This window comes from Sorex araneus, chromosome 10 (genome assembly GCF_027595985.1).
Source record: "Sorex araneus isolate mSorAra2 chromosome 10, mSorAra2.pri, whole genome shotgun sequence".
NCBI lineage: Eukaryota > Metazoa > Chordata > Mammalia > Eulipotyphla > Soricidae > Sorex > Sorex araneus.
The window spans coordinates 64,028,143-64,052,249 of NC_073311.1; the positions used below are offsets into that span (position 1 = coordinate 64,028,143).

Here is a 24,107-nt window from a genome sequence, read left to right on the forward strand (position 1 = left end):
TACCCCGGGGGCCATCGGGCTGGACCCCAGAAGGCCAGGCCGAGCTGGCGGCCAGAGCCTCTCCAAAGGAAGCATGCCCTGGGTCCCGGTTAGGAACGGAGCCGAGTCAAATGTGTTCAGTTTATCGGAAGGACTTTCCTGCTCCAGGTACTGGGCACAGAGCAAAGGGGCAATCAGCTGACCGCTTCTCTATAAGAAGCATGTATTCCCAGAAAGCAAAAACAGAGAGAGAGAGAGAGAGGGGGGGGGGAGAGAGAGAGAGAGAGAGAGAGAGGGAGAGAGAGAGAGAGAGAGAGAGAGAGAGATAGGACTAGAGCAATAGCACAGCGGGTAGGGCGTTTCCCTTGCATGAAGCCAACCCGGTTTGATTCTCAGCATCCCATATGGTCCTCCAAGCACCTGTTTTTTAAAATCAAGACCTAGGTTTTATTTCCAGCATCCCATATGGTCTCCTGAGCACCACCAGGGGTGATTCCTGAGTGCAGAGCCAGGAGTAACCTCTGAGCATCGCCGGGTGTGACCCAAAAAGAAAAAAAAATTTTTTTTAAAGCATGTATTCGAGCAGAGTACTAATATTTAAAAAAAAAAAATCCCTTGTGTAGACTAAAACACTCTCGGCCAGCAATCAGGACACGCCAAGGCTCCTCCTTGCTGTGGAGCGGAAGTGCCGGGAGTGTCTGAGTCCTGGGCCCCGGAGGGAAGAGGAAGACTCTGGGCTGCCGTGGTGATGGTGGCAGACGCTTCCTCGGGTGCGAGGGCTCAGAGTCCATGTCGGGTAATGCCCTCCCCACCCCAGCCCCATTTCAGAGGAAGGCATGATCGATGCGCATCCTGCCCTTCAGGCCCTCCCCTTTGCAAGAAGCACAAAGTAGCTTTGGGGGCTTGGGGGTTTTCCCTTTGCGCATACGGTACCTTAAAGATGGCTTTCCTGGAGTCACAGTGTATGTTCCACTTGCTCCAGCCGAAGGCGAAGGCGGAGCTCAGCAGGGCCATTTGCTGGTAAGTCTTCACCTCCACCTTGGGGCTCTGCCGGGGCGAGGCACAGCGGGTCAGTACTCGCCTGGCATGCGATTTGATCCCCAGTACCCCAAATCCCACCAGGAGTGACCCAGAGCACAAAGCCAGGAGCAAGCCCCGAGCAATGTCCAGTGTGGCCCCCAAACCAAAGGCCAAGCCCAAGGCAGACAGCCTTGCCCGGTGGCCCTCTCCAGCCGCTGTCCCCACCCGGCTGCTCCGTGGTCTGTTTGCAGCCTGCAGGGCAGACCACCAGGTCCTCACCGGGCCCCCGCCCGCCACACGCTGACCTCTCCTCCACCTTCTCGGTGGCGCTTTGTTCCCTCCTGGGGCTGCCCTCGGGTCTGCAGGGCCCGAGTCCCCAGACACACGGCCCCTTGGTGCCTCTCGGCTTTCCAGACGAGAGTGAAGCCCCCCAGGGACCCGTCATTCGCCAGCGTGCCCTGGGGCCCCAGAACAAGGCGCGGGAAGGTGCCACAAAAGCTTGGGAGTGAGCCGAGACTTCCAGACGAGGAGCAGGACTTAACACAGCATTCGCACAGCACTTAAAAAAAAATTTTTTTTTAATTTTAGTTTTCTGGGGCCACACCCGGCAGTGCTCAGGGCTGACTCCTGGCTCTGAGCTCAGGGATCACTCCTGGTGGCCTCAGGGATCAAACCTAGGTTGGCTGCATGGCAGGAGAGTGCCCTCCCTCCCCTCTGGACAATCGCTCCAGTCCCTCATGGAGCACTTTATTATTTATTTTTCTTTTTGGGTCACACCCGGTGATGCTCAGGAGTTACTCCTGGCTCTGCACTCAGAAATTACTCCTGGCGGTGCTTGGGGACCATACAGGATGCTGGGAATCGAACCCAGGTCGACCGTGTGCAAGACAAACGCTCTCCCCGCTGTGCTATTTCTCCAGCCCCTTTTAGAGCACTTTAACTCCCACCCAGTCTCCCCCTCCTCCAAGTCCATCCTCATCAACGATTTTCCAAGTGTCTTTCGGGCCTCTACCTGCCCTGTCACTTTCTGGGACGTTAGCAACATTATCTGACCTCCCACCCCGACACGCCTCCTGGAGCTCAGAGTCATGCTGGGTCCTTTGCCTCCTAACCGGCTGCGAGGCTTCTGCTCGGTTCTGCGAGCAGGCTCGGCGCTGACGGGGGGACAGTCCTCACCTCCAGGTCAGTGAGCAGAAGCCCAAGGGGCCACAGGCAGCAACAGCAACTGGTCGAGACCCAGGGGCCAGGCCGGAGCGATAGGACAATGGGGAGGGCGTTTGCACAAGGCCGACCTGGGTTCAATTCTCGGCATCCCATATAGTCCCCCGAGCACCACCAGGAGTAGTTCCAGAGTGCAGAGCCAGGAGTGACCCCTGAGCATCTCTGGGTGTGACCCAAAAGCAAATAATAATAATAATAATAATAATAAAAGACCCAGAGGCCGTGGGGTTTCTCTGCTCCTCCCGCAGCCCGAGGTACTGTTTGGGGACACGCTGAGTCACCAGGGTGTTAAGACACCACGAAGCTGTCTAAGGTGGGGGAACGGGGAATGGACGCCGACGGGAGATGACTGGCACTTCCGGCTCCAGACCCACTTCTCTGGGGCCCCGTGGTGGGACTGAGAGACCCTGATTTGGGGTCTCGCCTCTTGTTTCCTCCCTGCCCTGGAGGCCCGGGCTGGCCGGAGAGGGACAGGGCAAGCTGTCTGCAGAAGCGGAGATGTCCTCACGCTCGGGGGGGGGGGGGGATCAGGCTTACCTTATAGTTTATAAGCACGTAGAAGTGAGAGTGTCCAGAGGGGAAAATGTTCAGTCCGGCGTTTTTTAAGGCAAGAATGAAAGAAATGGGCGTCATCCATTTTCCTTCCAGAAAAGTGAAGTCCTGGTTGTTACGTAAGTCAAGGGAGGCTAGCAGACAGAGGTTGTCCTAGTTTTCAGAAAAGAAGGTTGTCTATGAGTCAGAGGAGTTCATTATCATTCTGGGGCAGGCCTGGTCTGAAAGTTCCGGCACAAAGTCCTCCCCGATCTCTAGCAGCTTCCTTCTTGGGGTTTTAAGCAAAGAGGAGAACTAAAACACTAAAACATCTCCCTGGGGTTTTAAGCAAAGAGGTGAACTAAAACACTAAAACATCTCGCTGGGGTTTAAGCAAAGAGGAGAACTAAAACATCTCCCTGAGCCCTAGCACAGCAGGGAGGGCGTTTGCCTTGCATGCGGTTGACCAGGGTTCGATTCCCAGCATCCCGTATGGTTCCCTGAGCATCGCCAGGAGTAATTCCTGAGTGCATGAGCCAGGAGTAACCTCTGCTAGGAATCAGGTGTCGAGATTTGGGCGGGGGGGGGGGAGATGGGAGCCACAAGCAGTGGTGCTCAGGGTTCATTCCTGGCTCTGCAGTCAGGAGTCTCTCTTGGTGGGTTCGGGGACCATATGGGGTGCTGGGAGTCAAACTCAGGTTGGCCTTGTGCAAGGCAAGTGCCGTCCCTGCTGCATTATTGCTCTGGTGCCTCGGGTGGATGGGCTTGAGCGATAACGCAGTGGTAGGGCATTCGCCTTGCATGTGGCAGACCTGGGTTCGACTCCTCCGCCCCTCTCAGAGAGCCCAGCAAGCTACCGAGAGTATCCCGCCCACATGGCAGAGCCTGGCAAGCTCCCTGTGGTGTATTCGATATGCCAAAAACAGTCACAACAAGTCTCACAATGGAGACATTACTGGTGCCCACTTGAGCAAATGGATGAACAACGGGATGACAGTGCTATAGTGCTACAGTGATACCTCAGGTGGCAACTTTTAAGAATCACGCTTGGATGTTTAAATTTTAGTTGTATGAAAAATCATTATGTTTGAATTTAACAATATAAAATTATTGTCGACTTAAAGGTTAGCAAGGGGCAGATGAAAGGTGTTGAGGTGATTTCACCTATCTTGTGTGGGTTTTTTTTTTTTTTTGGCTTTTCGGGTCACAACCAGTGATGCTCAGGGGTTAGTCCTGGCTCTGCACTTAGGTGCTCGGGGGACCATATGGGATGCTGGAAATTGAACTCGGATTGGCTGCATGCAAGGCAAACGCCCTACCCGCTGTACTATCGCTCCAGCCCATGGTGTGGTTTTAAAAGCAAAATCTGATAGTCTGGTGACCCTGCCACATTCACAAGGAATTTCAGGCTCTTCTGCTGTTTTGCTGAGTTGGGGGACATCACCCTGTGTAAAATACAAATGTAGAAGCGCGGAAGGGGTGATGTGATGTGTTTGAGGGCTCTCGGATTGGCACTCTCTCTCTCTCTCTCTCTCTCTCTCTCTCTCTCCTGCTGCTCTCGTTCAGTGCTCTCGAGCCGCTGTGTATGGACCGGATGGTGATGGCTCCTCCTTGTGCTCTGCTTCTGTGTGAGCCACTGTGCTCTCTTCTGTCTGTCTCTCTATCTCTCTCTGTCTCTGTAGTCTCTCCTCTGGTCTCTTCCGACCTCTCTCTGTCTCTATTGTATCTCCTATGGTTTCTCTCCCGATCTCTCTCTCCGGAGCCCTCCTCACTCTCACTTTTGACTCTGACCCTCACTTCTGACTCTGACTCTCACTCGCTTTGTGCTCTTTCTTTCCCCTGCTTCTGGCTCCAGTGACTCCCTGATTCTCTTTTGCCTTGTGCTGTTTCTGTATCTTCTCCCTACTTCTCTCACAGCTTTAGTTTACATAGCAATCACATAGGGTGGTGACACAAAGGTGGGTTGAACATTAACAATCAACACAGAGGGGTAAGGCCACTCCTCCAGGAGATTAACAAAATCTCATCTAAGGAGATTACTCCAGATTACGACGAGATCTGCTTAAGGGCAGGATCCCATCCAGGGCGTGTCGCTTTCTTCCTTCCTCAGCTAGTAATCCACTTAAATAGTTGTAGTAAATTTACTTCTAATATTTCTAGCAATGCCATTCTGTATGAGCACAGTAAGAGATACATCAGATTTAAAGTTTAGTTCTTCCTGAGGACATTCACTATATATTCCAGACCACAGTCCTCAAGCCATGTTAGTCTTCCTAACCCCAGCAGGGTCCTAGTGTCATCGTTACTTTTGGATCATGACAGCATTTGTCTATGACCATGCTCTCAACTTATAGCTGAATATTGTGGCGCTTTGGCCTGGTCCATTTTGATGCCAGGGTAGCTCACAGCTTGCCCTGGGTCCATTCCGTCCCTCGTCAGAACCCTACTTTTGGGGTGCTAGGAACTAAGGGCAACTGAGTCAAGAAATCAGATGCCCACTAATCATCAGAGAGATGCAGATCAAAACAACCATGAGATACCACCTCACACCACAGAGACTAGCACACATCCAAAAGAACAAAAGCAACCGCTGTTGGAGAGGATGTGGGGAGAAAGGGACCCTTCTTCACTGCTGGTGGGAATGCCGACTGGTTCAGCCCTTCTGGAAAACAATTTGGACGATTCTCAAAAAATTAGATATTGAATTCCCATTTGACCCAGCAATACCACTGCTGGGAATATATCCCAGAGAGGCAAAAAAGTACAATCGAAACAACATCTGCACATGTATGTTCATCGCAGCACTGTTTACAATAGCCAGAATCTGGAAAAAACCCGAATGCCCCAGAACGGATGACTGGTTGAGGAAACTTTGGTACATCTATACAATGGAATACTATGCAGCTGTTAGAAAAAAGGAGGTCAAGAATTTTGTAGTTAAGTGGATGGGCATGAAAAGTTTCATGCTGAGTGAAATGAGTCAGAAAGAGAGAGACAGACATAGAAAGATTGCACTCATCTATGGTATATAGAATAACAGAGTGGGAGACTATCACCCAAGAACTGTAGAAATAAGTACCAGGAGGTTGACTCCATGGCTTCGAGGCTGGCCTCACGTTCCGGGGAAAGGTCAACTCAGAGAAGCGATCACCAACTACATTGTAGTCGAAGGCCATGTGGGGGAAGGGAGTTGCGGGCTGAATGAGGGCTAGAGACTGAGCACAGCGGCCACTGAACACCTTTATTGCAAACCACAACAGCTAATTAGAGAGAGAGAACAGAAGGGAATGCCTTGCCACAGTGGCAGGGTGGGGTGGGGGGGAGATGGGATTGGGGAGGGTGGGAGGGACGCTGGGTTTACGGGTGGTGGAGAATGGGCACTGGTGAAGGGATGGGTTCCCGAACTTTGTATGAGGGAAGTATAAGCACAAAAGTGTATAAATCTGTAACTGTACCCTCACGGTGATTCTCTAATTAAAAATAAATAAAATTAAAAATAAAATCAAAAAAAAAAAAAAAAAGAAATCAGATGCCCAGGAGTATTATTGGAGTCAATCAGCTCCCAAATTACAAAGCATAATATAAACTGTCTTCCTGTGTCCACACAGAAAGGACATTGCTCTAAGGTAAACTGAGTCCCTGCGGCAAAGCTAAAAGGACAAACCCCATGTTCTCCTACAGCCCTGCTGCACTCAGGGCCTAGCCTGGCTCTGGTGAGGGGTCACTCCCAGAGGTGCTCGAGGGGCAGAGCAGAAGCAGGAGATTGAAGGCAGTCGGCACCTTCATTCCTTTCTGTCTCTCCAGCCTTGAAGCGACTAGAGTGAGGTCCCTCTCCGACACACTGAGAGCCACTCACTTCAGGGATGCATCCAGTGACTGCTTTATAACATTACCAAGTGCTTAAAATACCGTAAATCCGTTTTAGAACATTTTTTTGCATGCTGACACCTGACCCCTGCCCCACGCCCCAGCAAAGACCCTTCAGCACACTTACACAGAGACCCTTCAGCACACTTACACAGAGACCCTTCAGCACACTTACACAGAGACCCCTCAGCACACTTACACAGAGACCCTTCAGCACATTCCCCAGCCTCAGCCCTAGGCAACCAGGTCCACTTGGTGCCTCAGTGGCTCAGGGTGAGTGGCAATGGCGTGCCGCCTGAGAGCAGCGTCCAGCGTGGGGCCAAAGCCCAGGAGTGTCCTGCAAAGTGGCTCACCAACTCCGGGTACCACTCCCCGGAGAGCGGCTGGCGGCTTCCCTCACTGGTCTAGTCCTGCTACTTCCGCAGAGCCCCCAAACCTAAGAAAACAAGAGCACGGAGCCCTACTTCCTCCGGGCCGTTGCTCATTAATGCTTCTCGTAGCATGAGAGCGCAAGGTACAACTGGAATGTATGTATTGGGGGTTGGAGCGATAGCACAGCAGGTAGGGCGTTTGCCTTGCACGCGGCTGACTCAGGTTTGATCTCTGGCATCCCATATGGTCCCCCAAGCACCGCCAGGAGTAATTCTTGAGTGCAGAGCCAGGAGTAACCCCTGAGCACCACCGGGTGTGACCCAAGAAGCAAAATTAATTAATTAATTAATTGGTCACTGTCACTGTCATCCCGTTGCTTATCGATTTGTTCGAGTGGGCACCAGTAACGTCTCTCATTGAGAGACTTATTGTTACTGTTTTTGGCATATCCAATACACACGGGTAGCTTGCCAGGCTCTGCCGCTTGGGCTCGATAGTCTCGGTAGCTTGCCGGGCTCTCCGAGAGGGACGGAGGAATCAAACATGGGTTGGCCGAGTGAAAGGCGAAAGCCCAATCGCTGTGCTATCGCTCCAGCCCAATTAATTAATTAAATTTTTGTAAAAAAGAAATGCATGTATTGAACATTTGAGGGTGTAACACGGCACCCTGCCCTCACTGGTCCCCCCGGAGGCTTCCTGATACGGGAGGATGCGGGGTCACGTACCTTGATGTGGATCTGAATCTTAGCAAACACCGTCTTCACGGTGAAAAGCGCCTGGTTCACGTCGAGGGGCACAAGTTCCCAGTACTGGAAAGGCATGTTAATGTGCGTGTCCTGGATCAGAGTGACGGGGCTGAAGGTGTCCATGCTGAAGGACACAAGCCTGCTCTCTGGGTTGTAGGAGGTGTGGCTGATGCCGTCCGTCTTCCAGAGTTTGACTTTATAAAAACATGGAGAAAGTTTGGTTTTTACTGACACAAAGCATCTGCTGGCTGAGGGGCTGGAGCCATAGCACAGCGGGGGAGGGCATTTGCCTTGCATGCTGCTGACCTGGGTTCGATTCCCAGCATCCCATTTAGTCCCCTGAGCACCGCCAGGAGTAATTCCTGAGTGCAGAAGCAGGAGTAACCCCTGAGCATCGTCGGGTGTGACCCAAGAAGCAAAACAAAATAAATAATAAGCATCTGCTGGATGAAGCCCCCGAGTACTGGCGGGTGGGCAGATTTGCCACGTGGGAGAGACGCTCCAGAGACCAACGTGCCCGCGAGCAGCTCGTGCCAGCGGGAGCAGGTCCCAGCGGGGCTCAGAGTCTCGGGATGAAATGTGGGGTTCACACTGACCTTGCCCTCGCCATGCTCTCCCCTCCCCAAGAGCAGGCCACACCCCGGGCCTGCTGCACGCTGGTCTTTCTCCCTGGAGAAGGCGGCCTCGCTGAAGTATACAGTTACTTGATTTAGTTTAGGCCGCAGGCTACGAGAGTGTTAGAGCTTGTGGAACTGGGTGCGAGGTTCCTGCACCCGCCACCGAGGCACCTGTGCTCCTTCCCTGCCGTCCCCCGTCACCTCAGTCTCACCTTCACCGCCACCCCCACAACCTCACTGCTGGTCAGCTCCGCAGCCCAAGGCCGAGGGTTCGTCTGTTCCCTTGTCCCCTGACTCAATACGTGAAATGTACTCGCCGTTGATGGTCCCGCCCTTCTCAGAGTCTGGCGTGCCGGCTTCTCCCCAGGCACCTGCTGTTCCGTCCCCGTTTAGTCCCACCCGCAGCCCCTGGGTACCCGCTCGTACTCCCCCATCTCTGGGAAGACAGACACTTTGTCTTCTCTGGGCGTCTCACATCACGCCATTGGCTAACCATGGTCTCTCGTGTTCTTCAGACTCAGCAAAACAGCACAGTTGGAAAATGGGCCCCCAAAGATAACGCATGATAGAACGCCCCAAGGACTCTAGTACAAACCGTCTGAAGTGACACAGTGAAGTGGCAGACTCAAAAACAAAAACAGGGAATTCTGCTGTGTACCCATGTGCATGCATGCATGTGCATGCATATGTGTGCGTGCACTCACGTGCATACACACATGCACATGCACACACACACATACACACTCACACATGCACACATACATGCACAGACACGCACATGCACACTCACGTGCACTTGCACACACATGCACAAGCACACACATGCACATGCACACACTCACATACACGTGCACACATGCACACAGACTTACACACACACACACACACACACACACACACACACACACACACGGGGCCTCCCCAGGACAACTCAGGGTGACCCTGGTCATTTTCTACCAGCGGTACAGCCTGACCCTCAGCACTTAGGCCTGGCAGGGCTGCAGGGCCTGAGACACATGGAAATGAAGTTAAACAAATCCAGATGCTTTTCTCCCCACAAGCCATGAGTACAAGAGAATGCAGGGAAAGAATCCCATTTACCACTGTACCAAAAGTGAGTCGGATACCTAGGAATAAATAAAGCCAAATTAATGAAAGGTTTGTACATTGAAAGTTCTAAGAGCTGCTGAAAGAAATAGGAGACATCAAGAAATGAGCAGATAATCTAGACTCCTGGACAGAGAGGGGAGGAATTATTCCCTAGTGCAGCCTTCAGATTCAGTGTAATCTACCGACGTTCCAATGACTTTTGTTACAGAAATAGAACCAGAAGTTCACAAACTTTGGAATTGCAAAAGATCCCAGTTGGCCAGATAATCCTGGAAATCAAACAAAACCAAAATGGAGTTATCACACTCAATCTCAAACTACTACAGACAAATAGGAACAAGACAGCACAGGATTGGGATAAGGAGTGGCAGGTCCCTGAACCAAATCAAAGTGAAAAAAAGAAAACATGAATATGAATAAATAGTGTCAGACAAAGGATACAAGAGTATTCAATGGAGCAAGAAGTCTCCTCAACACGCCGGCTGGGAAAACTGAATGGCCACATGCAAAAGAATGAAACTAGCCACATTTTGGGGACAGAAATTATAAATGGGCTACAGACTTTAAGATGTCTTTAAACCATAAAATACATAGAAATAGGATGTATGTACCATGCGAGGCTTTTTGTTATTGACCTTAAATTCAACTTCAACCGCAACTTGAAAACAAACAACTTCAACCGCAACTTGAAAACAAAAGCAATGATAAAAGCAGGACTGCATCTTACTATGCACGTCCTGCTCAGCCAGAGCACTGCGTTCCCTCTGAGCGCGGGATTCTGCATAGGAATGATCATGCAAACACACACACACAAAGCAAACTACTGAACGGAAGGAGATGTTTGCAAAGTCCTCAGCAGACAAAGGTAATATCTAAACTATATTCTTTGAGAATAAAATGCACAACAACCCAAACAACAACAACAACAACAAAAACCACCCAACAAACAAAATAAAGGAGAGGCATTATGGGAAGCAAGGTCAAGACTGTCCTCTGCGTGTCTGCCCAGAGAGGGAAACACACTGATTGAAGAAGCACAGCGGCCACGGAGCCCTGCGCTCTGCAGTGTCACTGGCCTTCGTCTGTGCTTGGAAACTGCCAGGTCCACACACAGACAGGTAACGGGACCACGGGAAGTCGTGGATGCGACTAGCAGGCACATGAAGTGCCACAGCACCTCAAAACGGAAAACCAACAGATTAAGGTCACGGAGAGTGAAACTGATTTTCCATTCGCCTCAGCGCCTCCACTCCTAGCAGAAGAGCGGCGCCTCTGTTGGACAACACTTTGATGCTCCCGCAGGAAGCTTAAGGTTTACCGAGCCACTCCCACAACAGAGCAACTGGGGCACAACTAGTAACCCTAGATTGCGTTTCTCTTTCCTTTATGTCGTTTGCATGGCTGGTTTAGCAATGTCCCTCTAGTGTGGACACAGGAAGACAGTCGATGCTGTGCTATGTAACTTGGAAGTTAATTGACTCCAAAATAATATTTGCTCCTGGGCATCCATATTTACTTACTTAAGCCTCAGCTGCCCTTAGTTCCTAGCACCCCAAGAGCAGGGTCCCGATGAAGGGCCTGATGGACCCAGGGCGAGTTCTAAGCTACCCTGGTCTCGAAACGGGCCAGGCCAAGTGCCATGATACTTAACTGTAAGCTAAGAGCTTGGTCCTGACACACCCCCAGAGATACTCGAGTGTGGAGGTTGCTGGGCCCTGGCGTCTGTCCTCCACTTGGGCGAATGCTCTGGTCGAACCCGAGCCCGGTCCACTCGAGCCACGGTCTGAGGCGGCATTTCCCACACCAGCCCTGGGTTTCCCTGCCCGCCTCTGCTTGGACCCGAGACGCAGGCGCAGCCTCTCCCAGAGCTCTGCCCTCGGGCGTGGGGCCGGTTCAAGCTGCCCCCCACCCAGGACGCTGACCACTCCCTGGACTGCCCGGGGAGAATGACGACTGGGGGTGTGGCCTGGAAGCCGGAACTTTCGCCAAAATAAGCAATCAAGTTTCACTCTTTTTAGGGGGGAAGGTGGGTAGTTGGAGTCACCCCCAGAGGGACTCAGGGTTGCCCCCAGCTCTGTGCCCAGGGGTCACTCCTGGGCTGTCTCCAGGACCACATGTGGTTCCAGGGTCCAAGCTGGGTCCATGCAAAGCAAGCGCCTGCCTCTGTCTCTCTCTCTAGCCCCAGAATCGAGTTGTAATCTGAGTTGTCTTACGGCGCACGTAGGCTTTTTCCTTTGCTATCGTATCTGGACACACACACACAAACACACATACACACACTTAAATCATAATGATGCCACAGTGTGATACCTGCCCAGCCAGCCCCCTTCGGGGAGGGGGGTCACAAAACTCGGCCAAACCTTTTTTTTTTTTTTTTTTTTTTGCTTTTTTTTGGGGGGGGATCACACCTGGCGATGCACAGGGGTTACTCCTGGCTCTGCACTCAGGAATTACCCCTGGCGGTGCTCAGGGGACCCTATGGGATGCTGGGATTTGAACCCGGGTCGGCCGCGTGCAAGGCAAACGCCCTACCCGCTGTGCTATCTCGCCAGCCCCCTCGGCCAAACCTTAAGCCCGGATCCCCGTTCACATCTCCGGTGAGCAAAGGAGGTGGGTTGTGAGACGGGGCCCTCGGGCGCCTCGCCGCACCTGTGGTTGGGGGTCCTAGTGCTCCGCCCGCCGTGCCAGACGCTTAGCCAAGGAGGAGGAAGCCCTTCTGTACCTTGAGGGTCCCACCTGGCCACCAGGGGATTCTCAAAGAAGACGACATTCTTGTGGACCTGCAGCGTGACCTCGATGGGCGGGAAGGCGTTTTCCACGTCTGCCTCTTCCGTGGTTTCTGGCGGGTAGATGTATTTCTGTAACCCTTCCTGGAGCACCTTTCCAAGGGGACCGAAAGGAACAGGACTTAGCAGCCGACAACCCGAGACACAAACGGCACCCGTGCAATTACTCTTTCCTGCTTGCTCGGCTTTTCGGGGGGCTCAGAGCAGGCAGTGCTCAGGGATGACTCCTGGTGGCCTCGGGGGACCGTAAGGGGACCCAGGGATAGAACCCAGGGCGGCTGTGTGCAAGGAGACTCCTTGCACAGTACTCGAGACACTATGCTCCACCCCTGCACAGTTCTTTTTTTTGGGGGGAGGGGTCACACCTGGCGATGCACAGGGGTCACTCCTGGCTCATACACTCAGGAATTACTCCTGGCAGTGCTCAGGGGACCCTATGGGATGCTGGGAATTGAACCCGGGTCAGCCGCGTGCAAGGCAAACGCCCTACCCGCTGTGCTGTCGCTCCAGTCCCCCTGCACAGTTCCTAACAAGCACTGCGACTTGCTTCCACTTCATTATACATTAACAAAACATCACAACAATTTTTTTTAATCGTAAAGAAAAGAATCAGAGTCCAAAGGTAATCGCGGTGCTCTGGGATCCCTACAGGTCTGATTCTGGCTGTGACTCCCCCATCACCTCCAAGCCGCAGGGCTGGGGGGGTGGGGAGGCCCCCCACAGATGGACAGAGGCCCAGAGAGCATCAGTGAGCCCCCAGAGGGAGGCGTCATTGGCAGGTGACTCTGGCCCAGTCTCAGCCGAGGGCTCCGAGACCAAGCTCAAGGGGACATGCGGCCCCGGCTCGAGCCGCCTGGGTTAGGTTCTGATCCTTGATTTTGACAAATCCCAGTCTGCCCAGCTTCCCGGGGTCCCGTCTCTGTCTCTCGGGATGGAGTGCAAGAGGGAGGGAAGAGGGCAGCGGCGGGCTGTGGGGGGCCCCACGTACCCGCACGATCACCCAGCCCTTCATTGGCTTGCACTGCGGCGGCAGCTCCAGAACGTCCAGGTGGTACACGCCACCCAGGGTGGAGAACTGGCACATGTCTACCTCGTCGTCTTCGAAGAAGTGGGGCTTGTCCTGCACGTTCTCCAGCATCTTCAGCTGCGCTGCGGGGAAGACGGCCAGGGCCAGGCTACTTTTGAACCCTCGATTTAATTTCATTTTAATTTTTTTCTCTTTTGCGTCACACCTGGCGATGCACAGGGGTCACTCCTGGCTCTGCACTCAGGAATCACCCCTGGCAGTGCTCAGAGGACCATAGGGGATGCTGGGAATCAAACCCGGGTCGGCTGCGTGCAAGGCAAACGCCCTCCCCGCTGTGCTGTCGCTCCAGCCCCTAAATCCTCAATTTTATTATTATCGCTACCATTATTATTATCCTTCACATTTTCCTAGGAGGCAAATGGGAGAAAATCCCCACACTGCTAAAGGAAGTTTTTTCTTCACTAGATGGTACTTTTTTTTTTTTTCAGGAAGAATCTGGACAAATTTTTAAAAAGTAGTTAAGAGAGGAGGGCGCGGGCTCTGTCCGGGGCTGAAGCAGACAAGTTTGACCTCCGGCACCGTGCTGCGCCCCTCCCCCGCCCCCAGCACCTTTGGAAGTGGCCCCCAAGCACAGAGCAGGAGGGAGTCCCTGAGCACCAGTGGGCGAGCCCCAAACCACTCCAAAACACAAAATCCATACAGGCCTGGGCGTCTGCAGAAACAAACGTGTGTTGGAGAAAGTGCACAAGAACGCAGCTCCAGAAAATATGCTCCGAGTTATGTGGGAAAGAGAGTCCTCCAGATACAGTTAAAAGGGGCTGGAGCGATAGCACAGCAGGGAGGGCATTTGCCTTGCACGCGGCCGACCCGGGTTCGATTTCCAGCATTCCATATGATTGCCTGAGCACCGCCTCCGGAGTGCATGAGCCAGGAGTAACCCCTGAGCATTGCCGGGTGTGACCCAAAAAGCAGGAAAAAAATGACACAGGCAGGAGGAGGAGAGACGGTGGGCAGAGGGTGAGGGGAGAAGAGACAGGTGAGAAGCAAGGGTCCGGCCACTGTGCGCCTGTGGTGTGCAGGAATGACAGAGCTGAGTACCCCAGCCACAGAGCCGAAAGCAGGAGCCCAAACTCAACCCAACTGGAACAACGCCCACTGAGAGGGCAGGTGGGGTGGTGGGCGGGGGCGACCCTGGGAACAGGGGTGGAGCGACGCTGACCCTGGAGCTGGGGTCGGGGCTGCAATGCGGTAGGTCTAAAACCCAATGAAGAGTAACTTTGCAAATCACGGTGCTTTCATGAAACTGGTGGCGGTGGCAAGAAGTTACTAGGAAGGAGAAGGTGATCAAGTCAAATCTCAGATGGAAGGACCTAGAAATTAGACATCACTATGGCTTTGACCTTTGCCCAAACTGTCAGATTTGGCGAGATGAGACGGCAAGGTAAGATTAGGCAGGATTCAGAAATGTGTGTGTTGTGTGTGTGCATGTGTGTATGTGTGTGTCTGTGTTTGTGTGTGTATATGTGTGTGTGCATATGTGTATGTGTGTTATGTGTGTGCATGTGTGTCTGTGTGTCTGTGTTGAGTGTGCACATGTGTGTATGTGTGTGTGCACGCATGTGTATGCACACATGTGTATGCATGTGTGTGCATGTGTACGTGTGGGTATTTGTCTGTGTTGTGTGTGCATGTGTGTATGTGTGTGTTGTGCATGTGTGTATGTGAGTGTTGTGTGTGCATGTGTGTTGTGTGTGTGCGCGTGTGTGTTGTGTGTGCATGTGTATCTGTGCTGTGTGTGCACATTCGTGTGCACATGCACGCACACATGAACAGCGTAGGGTGGGGGTGGGGGTCCGGTGTCTGGTGCTGGGGAAGGTCAGCTGCAGGGTGGCTCCTCAGCGCCACCCACCGAGGCTGCACTGCTGTGTGGAATGACCCGGGTAGCCCCACAGGAGGCGGCAGTGCCTGCGACAGGCGAGAACAATGCCCCACATCAGCCACTCCTGTAGCATGTGTGGCACCTTCCACGTCTGTGTGGAAAACTGCTCTGAGAACGATGAAGGTTGCCAGGTGAGACAAAGTAATTTCTACAAAACTGTGAGTCTAAGAGGACCCTGTGGCTTTTATGAGACAGAGTGTACATAAACTAAGAACTAAAGACGCCTTCGCAAGGGTTTCCAGAATCTCAAAGAATTCGCACTCTTAGGCCACTCTGGCAACATCTGGATTTCTTTGGTTTCGTGATGACCCGACGTTGGTGGACACACGGAATTCCCTGGGAAAGCCGAAAGCAGGGGCGGGGACGGGGGTACCTGCCGAGACCCTCTGGCTTAGCAGTGCCAGCTCCAGCTCCTGCGTGCCGGCTTTGGGGTCTTCCTCCTCCCCCACGGTCTGCGGAGGAAACAGAGAGGGAGGCTCAGGCTCTGCCCCCACGCCCAGCCCCCGCCCCCGACACCCGCTCTGGTCTCAAGCCGGACCCACAAGCACCGTCCAGCCAGGAGTCCCAGGGGACGTGTCCTACAGGACTCGGCAGGGGAGGAGCCAGCCCCGCGTGACGCCACGGAAGGAGGGTTCGAGTTTGCACCTTGGTCTTCACCACGTGCTCGACGTTGCTCTCTGAGAGTGATTCTGAAGACTGACGGCTTCTTGTTTGGTGGGGGTGGGCTGGGCGAGAATGGGGGGGTGGGGACCCTTCAGGAACTCTTCAGCCTGTGCCGAGCCCAGGCTCCGTCCCCTCAACTACCTTGCCCGGCCCCTGCCTTGGGGTCAGCCTCTCAGGGAACCATCTCCTGAAAGAGACCTGGGTAGAGGCCCTCGGTCGGTTCTAGAACATTCTTCTCAATCTGCAGCTAGCTCCCCGCTGTGCCCTTGGGCATGCGTCCTCACCTCCGGGGCAGTGGCCGGGCGGCACTTCCGGCCCTCCCCAGGTGCTACACCGAGGCCACCTGGCAGTGGCACTCGAGGCTGCTATCTCTGCTGGACAAACAGGGAAAGAAGCCTGTGGAGGCCAGGCCCAAGGGCCAGGTCCTGTGACTGCGGCACCCTGGAGTGTGACCGAGAAGGAGACTTAAGCAGGACAGTGTGACCCTGTGGGACTCTCCCCCATGGGACAGTGCACCATGGGGGACACTCCCCTGAGGGACAGTGTGTGACCGTGAGGGACACTCCCCTGAGGGACAGTGTGTGACCATGAGGGACACTCCCCTGAGGGACAGTGTATGACTGTGAGGGACACTCCCCTGAGGGACAGTGTGTGACCGTGAGGGACACTCCCCTGAGGGACAGTGTGTGACCATGAGGGACACTCCCCTGAGGGACAGTGTATGACTGTGAGGGACACTCCCCTGAGGGACAGTGTGTGACCATGAGGGACACTCCCCTGAGGGACAGTGTATGACTGTGAGGGACACTCCCCTGAGGGACAGTGTGTGACCGTGAGGGACACTCAGCTGAGGGACAGTGTGTGACCGTGAGGGACACTCCCCTGAGGGACAGTGTGTGACCATGAGGGACACTCCCATGAGAGAGAGTGTGTGACCATGAGGGACACTCCTGAGGGACAGTGTGTGACCATGAGGGACACTCCCCTGAGGGACAGTGTGTGACCGTGAGGGACACTCCCCTGAGGGACAGTGTGTGACCGTGAGGGACACTCCCCTGAAACACGCTCCCCTGTGGGACGCTTAGCCGGGAGTACAGTGTGGGGCTGCTTTTTGTCAAGCAGGTGACACCCAGCGAGCCCCTGACCTCGGACCCCAGCTTTTTTCCTGTCAGAACCTTCTGCCAGGACTCTGAGACCCAGAGGAGAAGGACAGAGAAGGGAACAGTCAAGGAAGGAGAGAAGGGGGAGGCGGTGGGCGACCAAGGCAAGGGCTTCAGTCATACAGTCGTGGGGCAGCGGCCCAGCCAATACCCAAATAGACTCAACGACACTGAAAATGAGATCCAAGGGGGCCGGAGCAATAGCACAGCGGGTAGGGCGTTTGCCTTGCACGCAGCTGACCCGGGTTCAATTCCCAGCATCCCATATGGTCCCCTGAGCACCGCCAGGAGTAATTCCTGAGTGCAGAGCCAGGAGTGACCCCTGTGCATTGCCGGGTGTGACCCAAAATGCAAAAAAGAAAGAAAGAAAATGAGATCTAAGCACCACAAGTCTGGGGTGTTGGAATGTGTCTGTTACGGTGACAGGCAGGAGGGGACACGGAACACGGGAACACTGGTGGAGGGAGGGTATCACTAGTGGTGGGACTAGTACTGAAATAGTATACGCCCCAAATTCAGCAATCAATAAGTTTGTATATCACCGTTATTTAATTAATTTTTTTTAAATTTAGGGGTCAGAGTGATAATACAGTCGTGAGGGTTCTTGCCTGCAGGCTGCCAACCTAGGTTCGATCCCCGACATCCTCTCTGGTCCCCTGAGCACTGCCAGGAGTAATTCCTGAGTGCAGTGTGAGGAGTAACTCTGAGCATCGCTGGGTGTGTCCCGCCCAAAAAATGTAAAGGACCTCCAGGTCCAGTAGGGAAGCTGGTAAGGAGATGGGGGTGACCCTGGAGGGGGGTCTGCAGGTGACAGTAAAACAGGCCATTGTGCAGGGGTGGGGTTGGGGGAGCCAGGATGGCTGCTGTGGGAAGGCCTGGAGAAGGAACTAGGATGACAGCAGGGTGACAGTCCGGGTACGTAAAGGCAGAAAGGCGGGGGGCAGAGAGGGTCCCCAGACCTCGGGTGGCCAGGGAGGGCTGGGGGGAGGCAAGCTGAGGCTACAGAGGGGAAGGGGAGGGGGGAGGGGACTCATGGGGTGCTGGGAGGCTCTTCCTGGCACAGTCAGTGCTGGGGGTTGAGCCCACCGAGATTCGAACCATCTCCCTCTCCCCCCACATTGTAAATACATGCTCATGTTTATACCGGACACAGGTACCCTTATTTCTATCTCTGAAGTTGATGCTGAGTATCTTTTTTTTTCTGTTTTTGGCTTTTTGGGTCACACCCGGCGATGCACAGGGGTTCCTCCTGGCTCATGCTCTCAGGAATTAACTCCTGGCGGTGCTTGGGGGACCATATGGGATGCTGGAAATCGAACCCGGGTCGGCTGTGTGCAAGGCAAATGCCCTACCTGCTGTGCTATCGCTCCAGCCCCGATGCTGAGTATCTTAAAGAGAGAAATTATTTGTAACTTGTTCCGTAGAAGCTCAGAGACCCATATGCTACCATGCATGCTCCACAGATCACTGAACTGTTTCTGGGGGTGATTATCACTTTACAATACTGCCCACAAACTTGATTTTATCAAAAGTTTGTAAGCCATACTACTTGGGAAGAGAGATTGCCCGGCACTTATAGTATTAAGGATCGAGACACACTTGGCTAAAATTTGGTATTTAGAGCCCCCTAGTGACAGAGTTCTTAGGGGAAGGAAAAGGCCCTGAGCACCGCTGGGTGTAGCCCCCCAAAAAAACAGACAAAAAAGGAAAGCTCTTTTGCATCATCTTCTAAATCTAAGAGATTCAGATTTCAAACTAACAAAGAACTAAATATCTGGAAATTCTGGTGCTATCACAGGTTACATATCAACTACGACCCCGGTACTGTGGGTCATAAATTACTGATCTCTGTCTCTGGATTCATCTCCAAACCTATCAGAAAGATGATGAGAAATATTTATGCAAAAATGTGCCAACCTTAAGTCATGAGTCTAAGCAGTTCACTCCACATGACCCCCGTGGCCCCTACACGGGCACTGCCGTGGTCCCGCCCAGCTGGGCCTGCTGGGATCATAAAACTGACCATCTCCCTTCTCAGAGGTGCAGCCTGGCTCTTTCGCTGGCTCTCGGTGAGAATTTCCACCCCACAACAGCGAGGAGGCAGGCGGGGAGAAGGTCGGGGTTAGATGCCTCGATGATGAACTCCACCAGCCAATCAGAGAGCTAATCCCATCCCTCCCGAGCTCCTCCAAACGGCAGCTGCAGACCATCACGCTATATGATACAATATCACATGCTGCTATAATGTTTTAGGTGGGACTTTGCTCAAGTGCCCTGTGACCCACCCCTCCCCCACCCCTGCTTCCCGTCCTAGTGTTCAGAGCCCGAGCTCCTTCTGAGCAGCTTGTAGGTTTGCTTTGGTGACTTATATTTCACGTAGGAAGGAAGCCATCTCATGTCTTCCACCTCTAGGCTTCACTTGGCCTCCTCATCTCATGTTCCAGCCATGTTGTCACAAAAGGCACAATTTCGCCTCTTAAGGAAGCATGGTGCCCGGTGTGGTGAGCTGCCCGCACTGGGAGGGGTGTGGCGCCAGGGGGTGTGCGGACTGTGTAGCATTGGAAGCCGAAAGGAAGTCGATGGGACTTTAGTACGGAGTCTAAGGAAACTGCCGTATTGGGGGAAAAATTGGAATCTAACAATTATGTTCTTAGAATATCTAGTAATTTCTGTCCTGATCTCACATTTATATTCTATCCAACTCTAACCCTAACTGTGTTTAAAGGTGATATAAAGCAAGGACTAGAGAGCCAGGCACCTGCCTTCCACACAGCTAACCAGGGTTCGATCCCAGGTACCACATCTGGTTCCTGAAATGTTGTGAGGTTGTGAGGTGCAATCCTGGATCACAGAACCAGGAGTAAGTCCTAAGCACCACCGGATGTGGCTTACCTCCTGCCCCCAAGGGGAAAAAAAAAAAGCAAATAAAATACACAGACTAGTAAATGGCCTCTTTGCCTCTGTTTTGGGGCTGAGAGATAGCACCGCGGTGAGACACGTGCCTTGCATGCTGCCAACCCAGGTTTGATCCCTGGCACCACCTGTGGTGTCCTGGCACTGCCAGGAGTGATCCCTGAGCACAGAGCCAGGCATAATCCTGGGGCACAGTAGTTGTGAACCCCCCCAACCTCCAAATAAATGTTTTTGAAAAAGAAATAAAAAGATAAAACAATAAACCAACGATGTCTTAGGCACCTGTATGAAAACCTATCTCTGGTTCTTCCTAAAAACGCAAATTCTCGGGGCTGGAGCGATAGCACAGCGGGGAGGGCGTCTGCCTTGCACGTGGCCCACCCGAGTTCGAATCCCAGCATCCCATAGGGTCCCCTGAGCACCGTCAGGAGTAATTCCTGAGTGCATGAGCCAGGAGGAACCCCTGTGCATCGCCGGGTGTGACCCAAAAAGCCATAAATAAATAAATAAATAAATAAATAAATAAATAAATAAATAAATAAATAAATAAATAAATAAATAAATAAATAAACCGCAAATTCTCTTGTGGCTAAAAAAAATAATAATAAATAAAATCAAAACCAAAAATAATTTTAAAGGCCCCGAGAGCCCAAACCCAGCCCACGGCTGCTGAACCCTGAGAAAGCCTCGCCCGGTGCCCAGCGACCGTCCCCTCCTGCCCAGAGGGGGATGGGGCTGAAGGGAAGCGGCGACCCGCTGCCAGGCAGCCCGGAGCACTGGCGGGCGCTTCACACAGCTCCGCCCGCGGCCGTCCTGCCAGCGCGCAGGGAGGCCCGCTGGGGACCCTCTCTCGGGCCACGCCCGCGGCCGGAGCATCACCCCGCACCCCTCCCAGAGGCTCCCGGGCGCCGAGAAGGGCCAGGCCGGCCCCCTGCCCGTGCCCCCGCGCCCCTGCCCCTGCCCCCGCGCCCCGGGCCCTACCACGTGCAGGCTGCTCTCTGGCCGGGGCTCCTCGGGCGCCTCCTCCTGCACCTCCGCCTCCTCGTCCTGCGCGGACAGCAGGTCCTCGGTGGGGCTCTCCACCAGGCTGTCCAGCGCCTCGGCCTCGGAGCTGCCCGCGGCCTCCGGCTCGGGGCTGCCCGCCGCCGCCTCGGGCTCGGGGCTAGCCGCCGTCTCGGCCAGCGCGCTGCCCGCCGCCTTCACCGCCGTGTCCTCTCCGCCGGGCTCGGGGGCGTGGTCGAAGGGGGTCACGGTGGGCAGCGGGGAGACGTGATCGAAGTGGGTGTGCAGGAGCCGGAGGGCGATGTCGCTCGTGGCCAGCACCCTGGGGATCTCGAAGCCGATCTCCGAGCCGCAGAAGCGGACGCTGCGCTGCCTGCGGGTGGGAAGGCCCCGGGCAGCTTCGGTTCTGCGGCCGGTGGCCAGCTGGACTGTGGCCAGGGGCATCACCCCAGCACTCTTGCGCCCGAGTCCTACTCCGTACCCCCAGCCCCCTCGCATCTCTGGTGGCTCCTTCCTGCCTCGCCTGTGGGGGTTTCTTCCCGCCCTCCCTCCAGGGCGCCAGGACGCTTCTCCCCGCTTGCTCTGCTGGGCAGCGTCATCTCTGCAGCTCCATTCTGGCCATGGGGACAAGACAATGCTTAGGGGACCACACAGGCAACTGTGGGCCCAACAGACGCACTGCGCGGCCACGGGGAGGGTGACGTGACTAGACACGCAGGAGGCCACCCAGGGGTCAGCCAGAGGTGCATTCCCAGGGCACGCCTGCCACCGCCTGTGGTAAGGACCGAGTTTCCTGAGCCCGTGTTTCCGGGGCTCTGGGTGGGGTTTCAGGCTCCCGAGAATCTGCGGTCCCCTCACTGCTTAGAATCATTGACCTCACGCAGGTGACCCCCAGGGAAGCCCAGACTCTCTCGGTGCCCTGGGCGGCGAGGCTCTCTCAGAGGTTCCTAAGCCTTCTTGAAGCACCAGCCCGACCAACCCACTCTCCATGGCCCTCAAAGCCACGGCAAGCTCGTCTGCTCCGGGATCCCACCTCTCACTCAAAGACCCCCATGTGGGGCTGGAGCGAGAGCACAGCGGGGAGGGCGTTTGCCTTGCACGCGGCCGACCTGGGTTTGATTCCCAGCATCCCATAGGGTCCCCTGAGCACCGCCAGGAGTGATTCCTGAGTGCAGAGCCAGGAGTAACCCCTGAGCATCGCCGGGTGTGACCCAAAAAGCCAAAAAAAAAAAAAAGACCCCCACGTTTCCTCTTCTGTCCAGGGTTAGCACAGAACCCCTTACTGTCATTCTGTGCTTTGAACACAGGATGGTTTGGTTTCCTGGACACATGGCAAATTTTACAGTGAATCACGCTTATGTTAACATGCTGCCTCTTAAACCACAGGGTATTTTTTTTTTTTGTAATGAATGAAGCTTGGAAAACATGCTGTTCCTTTATCTCCCTCCCTCCCTTCCTCCCTCCATCCTCTCTATCTCTCTCCCTCTATCTTTCTTTCTTTCCTTCCTTCCTTCCTTCCTTCCTTCCTTCCTTCCTTCCTTCCTTCCTTCCTTCCTTCCTTCCTTCCTTCCTTTCTTTCTTCTTTCCTTCCTTTCTTCCATTTTCGTCTTTGTTCTGGGGCCACCCCTGGCAGTGTTCAGGGCTTACCCCTAGCTCTGTGCTCAGGGAGTACTGCTGGTGGAATCCAGGGGACCCTATCGGGTGCTGGGGATCAAACAAGGGGCTGTCCACACACCGGGCAAGAGCCACCCCCTACTCGGGCTCCACTGTTCATTCCTTTTTACTAAACAGCCAAACTAAAGTCTAGTTTCCCCCACTGTCCCACCACCCGTCTTCTCAGAGCTAAGACCAGAATCTCGGCTCCTCCCAGCCCCAAACTCGCCACGGTCCTGCTTCACTGAATCTGAAATGAAGACCAGGCACCCCCTAGTGACGGAGAATTCATGGCACACGCAGCCGCTGCTCTCAGAAAGATGTCCCGATGGCAGAGAGCACTGGGGAACGGGCACTAACATCTCCTGAGAGTGTAGGCAATGCCCATGTTTGAACCGCTGGATGGGGCTCAATGACACGATGACCCGCAGCGCCTGGGCCAGGGTGCTAACGGGTTCACAAAGGGAAGGCCGGAACCCGGGCTGCTGGGCAGGAGCGGCCCGCCCGCCCGCGCCCCGTTGCCCAGGGCCCACCTTGGGTTCTTCTTGAGGTTCGCCCACAGGTAGACAGTGATGTTTTCCGCTTGGATGACTTTTTCCATATTCCCACTGTCCAGGTCTGCTAAGGCGCTGGCTTGCTGTCGGGGAAGAAAGGCCTTTCAGAGGCTGTGGCCGCAGCTGGGGCGTGGCCAGGCCAGAGCTGGTCCAGGCCCGCTGGGCACTCACTCCCTGCCTTAGTCAGCTGGGCAAGAAATCGGTTCTGTCAAAATGACAATCTAATGCGAATCGATGTGGGGGAGAGGCTCTTAATTGCAAAGACCTGCTTCTCCTCTTCCTTTCGGGGTTCCCGGGGATGTCTCCAGGCAAAGTTCTCAGGATCTTAGGGTGCATTCGGGACTTAGCGGGACTCTCCACCCTAGGGTGCTTTGGGAGTTTATTTTCACTGTGGCCCAAATACAGGGGTTGGGGACCACCACCCCCCCCCCCCCCCGCAGAGCGTGCGGCTTTGGTATGGGGTCACTTTGAGCGGAAAACCAGGCCCTTTCCTGACTGAGGAGACGTTTAGCCTCCTCTCCCTGCGCCAGGGCAGTCAGCGGCGAGCCCCTGCAGGGGGCTGCTGCCCACGCCCTCCCGCCCAGTCTCCCCCAGGGGTCACGGGCAGCTCCCAGGCCCCGGGCGAGCCTGCCGGGTGCGGCAGAGCAGACACAGCTGGGGGCCTTGAGTCCCAAAGCTCGGGGGACCCCAACGTGCGGCTGAACTTGCTCCTTGCGTGTGCCGTGTGGCTAGACCCGCCCCGGGCACTGTCAGGGCGGGGCCCGTTCCCCCTCCGCACCAGCAACTCTCAGAAGCCGAGACATGAGCGGGCGCTGGCCACACCTGGAACAGCCTTCGCCCCGGATAACGCACCCCTGCCTTCGGGGCCTGAGTGAGCACCCGCGCCTTCACTACTCCGCTCCTCCGGGCCTCTCGCTCCAAGGGGGCAGGCCAGCTGGCTCCACAGA

At 54.5% G+C, this 24,107-nt stretch overlaps 1 protein-coding gene across 1 annotated transcript in view; it reads right to left on the bottom strand.

Annotated features, from left to right (window-relative positions):
• Window positions 1-24,107, bottom strand: part of DNAI7 (dynein axonemal intermediate chain 7) — a 37,886-nt gene that overhangs the window by 533 nt on the left and 13,246 nt on the right. Inside the window, exons 7-14 of the mRNA XM_055118057.1 lie at window positions 23,140-23,243; window positions 20,933-21,326; window positions 15,589-15,667; window positions 13,238-13,398; window positions 12,186-12,342; window positions 7,716-7,930; window positions 2,758-2,925; window positions 913-1,026 (exon numbers count right to left, since the gene is read on the bottom strand). Of these exons, the coding sequence (XP_054974032.1) occupies window positions 913-1,026; window positions 2,758-2,925; window positions 7,716-7,930; window positions 12,186-12,342; window positions 13,238-13,398; window positions 15,589-15,667; window positions 20,933-21,326; window positions 23,140-23,243 (1,392 nt within the window). The remainder of the gene's footprint in view (window positions 1-912; window positions 1,027-2,757; window positions 2,926-7,715; window positions 7,931-12,185; window positions 12,343-13,237; window positions 13,399-15,588; window positions 15,668-20,932; window positions 21,327-23,139; window positions 23,244-24,107) is intronic.